The sequence below is a fragment of the Notothenia coriiceps genome, unplaced genomic scaffold, assembly GCF_000735185.1.
Source record: "Notothenia coriiceps isolate Sejong01 unplaced genomic scaffold, NC01 NC01_scaffold00019618, whole genome shotgun sequence".
Classification (NCBI taxonomy): Eukaryota; Metazoa; Chordata; class Actinopteri; order Perciformes; family Nototheniidae; genus Notothenia; species Notothenia coriiceps.
In genome coordinates this window covers 1-3,357 of record NW_011352319.1, presented here as the reverse complement: position 1 = coordinate 3,357, position 3,357 = coordinate 1, and the positions used below count along the sequence as shown (strand labels likewise).

Here is a 3,357-nt window from a genome sequence, read left to right as displayed (position 1 = left end):
AAGTACATTTCAAAGTTCTTTACTTTCACTTGAGTAAAGAAGTTTAGTCAGTACTTCTACTTTTACCAGAGTATTTCTGTACTTCTAGTTGAGTAAAGGATGTGTGTACTTTTGCCCTCTCTGACCGGAAGACAGTGACGTATTACTTTGATACATTAGAAAGTATGGATAAAGGTTGTTTCCATGTCATTCTCACCTGTAGCAGATGTAGAGGGTCCTCTGTGTTCTCCAGGTGCTTCAGCTCACTTCTTCTTTTCCGCACTTCATTAATTTCCTGCCCGAGACCTTCGATAAACTCCTCCTTCGTCCTCTCAGCCGCTTCGTGCTTCTGCTCGATCTCCTCCATGAGCAAAGACTGGTTACTCTCGATGACACCTATCACCCCGGTGACCACCTGAATGCTTGTTTGGATCTGCCGTTCTTTGTTTATCTGCAGATGTGCACAATTTGGTGTTAATTCATATGTAAAAGACTGCAAATGGAAGTCTGATTTTGGACTGGAACACAATTGCAAAGAGTTTGTTCTGCACTGAGAAGGACAGTTAGATTTTCTGACCGAAGGAGGCAGCACTGCTTCAGAAAATGTGTGTGAAACTACAAAACACCACATCAGAAGAAAGTTAAACCAGAGTTTATATCTGAGTTAGTGGCATGTGTGCTTTTCCACTTTTCCTGTTCCATTTTAAAGAACGAAAGGGAAGTCTCATTGGTAGTGATCATTGAACACACTTAATGTAAATAATATCCTACTTCAGAATTGTGTCTAAAGCCTGTCAATAGTGTTTTATTTGTATTTATTTTTTGTTCTCAGAGTATATATATATATATAGATTTTCTATCTTCACAGTCTACTGTATATTTTCTACTTTTTAATGCTGTTTTAATTCTATTTTGAGATGTTTAATTTCTAGTATTGTTTATTTCTACTTATGTGCAATGCCTTGTTTGTTTTAGTTACTAATCTACTGTAAGTGGGACATAAATGGCTGGAGTAAAGTTAATGGCAATCTATCGTCTATTCCTGCTAGGGGTGGGCGATATTGAAAAATATATTATCACGATATTTTTCAAGCAGTATCACGATAGACGATATATATCACGATATTTTTTCATGTCGGTTATTATGGTTATTTTTCAAGTTACTTAACAGTACAACCACCTACAAGGTAACAGAAACTAAAACAAAAAGGAGTAACAGACCAAAATAGCATTTCAAGCTAGTTTTATTCCTGCTATAAAATTCATACATTATGTCGTGTTATTCAATAATACACGTGAGTTCAACTGTCACAATTACGTATCCTTTTATTGGTAGCTCACATGCTCGTACAACCCTAGCTCACATGCTGGTACCATCACTTGTCCCCTGCCTATGACGTCACTGAACCGTGTCCATAGGGCTTCACTACTATTGGCTAACAAACACACACAGCACAATAACACCACACATTACATCGCTTTCAATGCTTTGTAATATTCTTGTTGTCTGGTTCCTACAACAAAAGTCAACTTCAGCTTCATTTTGCATTCTGAAATGCAAAATGCCAGAGTATCTACTGGAAGAAGGGGCTTCTGTTTCTTTATCCTTGAGCAGAAATAAGCGAAATGCAAAGAGACAACGATGACATCTCTTGTTAAAGTCAAAAAGGGACCTTCAACTTACATTCCTCAACTCTGCCGATGCGTTGATCTCCTCCAGCTTTCTGCTTCTTGCCTGGACCATCTGATTAAACTCTGCTTCCATCTTCTTCATCTGAGTCTGCAAAGGAATTCATGATCAAGAAAACGCTGTAAGGCAACCATCAGGATGAGGAAATGCATTTTGTTTTGAAGAAATGTTTTGTAATCTCAATGTACACTGGAAAAAAAAAGCTGTTCCAAAAACAAGTGAAAGAATAATGAAAACAAGTTGTTTTCACTTGAAATAAGTAAAAAAAGTCTGCCAGTAGAACAAGTGAAAATTAGCTTGGTCAGATTTATTGAAATAAGAAGTGATGTTTAGATAAATTACATTTTGTAATTAGCTCGGAGAACTCATTTTGAACTATATTTTTACCAGAATTAGGAAATGTTGTGTTACAATATAAGCCGCAAATGCTCAAAAGTGCTTGTTTTTTAATGTTAGTTTGTGATTTTCCAATAAATATGTTAAGTTTCATCTGAGATACAACTCAAAATAAGATTATTTGACTTAACAAGATGATGCATTGTCTAAAAACAAGACCCTATATCTCACTGCAGTGTCACTTCTGAAGTTATTATGTCTTAGTGTAAAGACACATTCTGACTAGATATTAGACAATATAGTTTTTGTAGTGTGTTCCTTTCCTCACCCTGACCCTCTTGCTCTCCTTCTCGATGGGGACGATCTCATGGTTCCTGTGGTCCCTCTCTCTACATTTCACACAAATAGGCGTCTGATCCCTCTTGCAGAACATGTCCAGGATCATGTTGTGAGTCCTGCAGAGGTTACTGGTGACGAAGGTGGCCGGATCCGTCAGTCTGTGCTTCATCAGCGGTGGATCCCTCAGGTGTGGCGTCAGGTGAATCTCACAGTAAGACGCCTGGCACACGAGGCAAGACTTAACCGCCATGATGTTGTTTCCTTGGCAGAAGTCACAGGAAACTTCTTCCGATTGTTGTCGTCTCAGCACCATCCTCTTCGGCGGGGCTGGCTTGTATTCAGGCTGGCCCTTTATAGACCTGTTGATTCAAAACAGATTTAGTTCAAGTCAAATTGGCTTAAGAGAGTATGTGTGATTATGCAAGCAGAGGTGGGAATTAGTGGAGTAAATACTTTGTTACTGTACTTAAGTAAATCTTTCTGGTATCACTACTTTACTCCACTACTTATTTTCAGACTACTTTCTACTTCTTACATGTTGAACACAAATACCTGTACTTTCTACTTCTTACATGTTGAACACAAATACCTGTACTTTCTACATTTTCCAAACAGGCTGGTTCCTTTAGTTTGAATGTGTGTTTGGTGGCGTGATCATTATTATTTAGAGTCATTGCGTGCCTATTGATTTGAACACGATCCGTGTATCCATCATTTCCTGGTCTTCTCTAAAGAAGAGGGACCAATGAAAACGTTGTCATGTTGCCGTTGTTCAGCATGGAAACATTCATTAGCTAACAATGACATTATTGTTCTATTAATATAAAGGGAGGTCAAGTACTCTTTAAAATAGCTGCTAGTTATGGGTACTTTTTACTGAAGTACATTTCAAAGTCTTTACTTTTACTTGAGTAAAGAAGTTTAGTCAGTACTTCTACCAGAGTATTTTTAAACACGAGTATCTGTACTTCTACTCGAGTAAAGGATGTGTGTACTTTTCCATCTATTCATAA

The 3,357-nt window shown here is 37.7% G+C and overlaps 1 protein-coding gene across 1 annotated transcript; it reads right to left on the bottom strand.

The window, feature by feature from the left end:
* Nucleotides 1–101: 101 nt before the first annotated feature.
* Nucleotides 102–2,702, bottom strand: LOC104952135 (tripartite motif-containing protein 29-like). The gene is made up of 3 exons (XM_010778890.1): nt 2,334–2,702; nt 1,664–1,759; nt 102–430 (listed from the first exon to the last, which is right to left on the bottom strand). The coding sequence occupies exons 1-3, from the start codon at nt 2,655–2,657 to the stop codon at nt 143–145; spliced, it is 708 nt and encodes a 235-aa protein (XP_010777192.1). The 5' UTR covers nt 2,658–2,702; the 3' UTR covers nt 102–142.
* Between the last annotated feature and the right edge of the window lie 655 nt (nt 2,703–3,357).

Bases quoted from the DNA above. Each gene is read 5' to 3' on its own strand.
- LOC104952135 (XM_010778890.1), bottom strand. From the start codon at position 2,657: ATGGTGCTGAGACGACAACAATCGGAAGAAGTTTCCTGTGACTTCTGC. The intron at 1,760-2,333 runs GTGAGGAAAGGA...ATTCCTTTGCAG, and splicing joins AGGAGAGCAAGAGGGTCAGG to ACTCAGATGAAGAAGATGGA. The intron at 431-1,663 runs GTAAGTTGAAGG...GCACATCTGCAG, and splicing joins CATCGGCAGAGTTGAGGAAT to ATAAACAAAGAACGGCAGAT.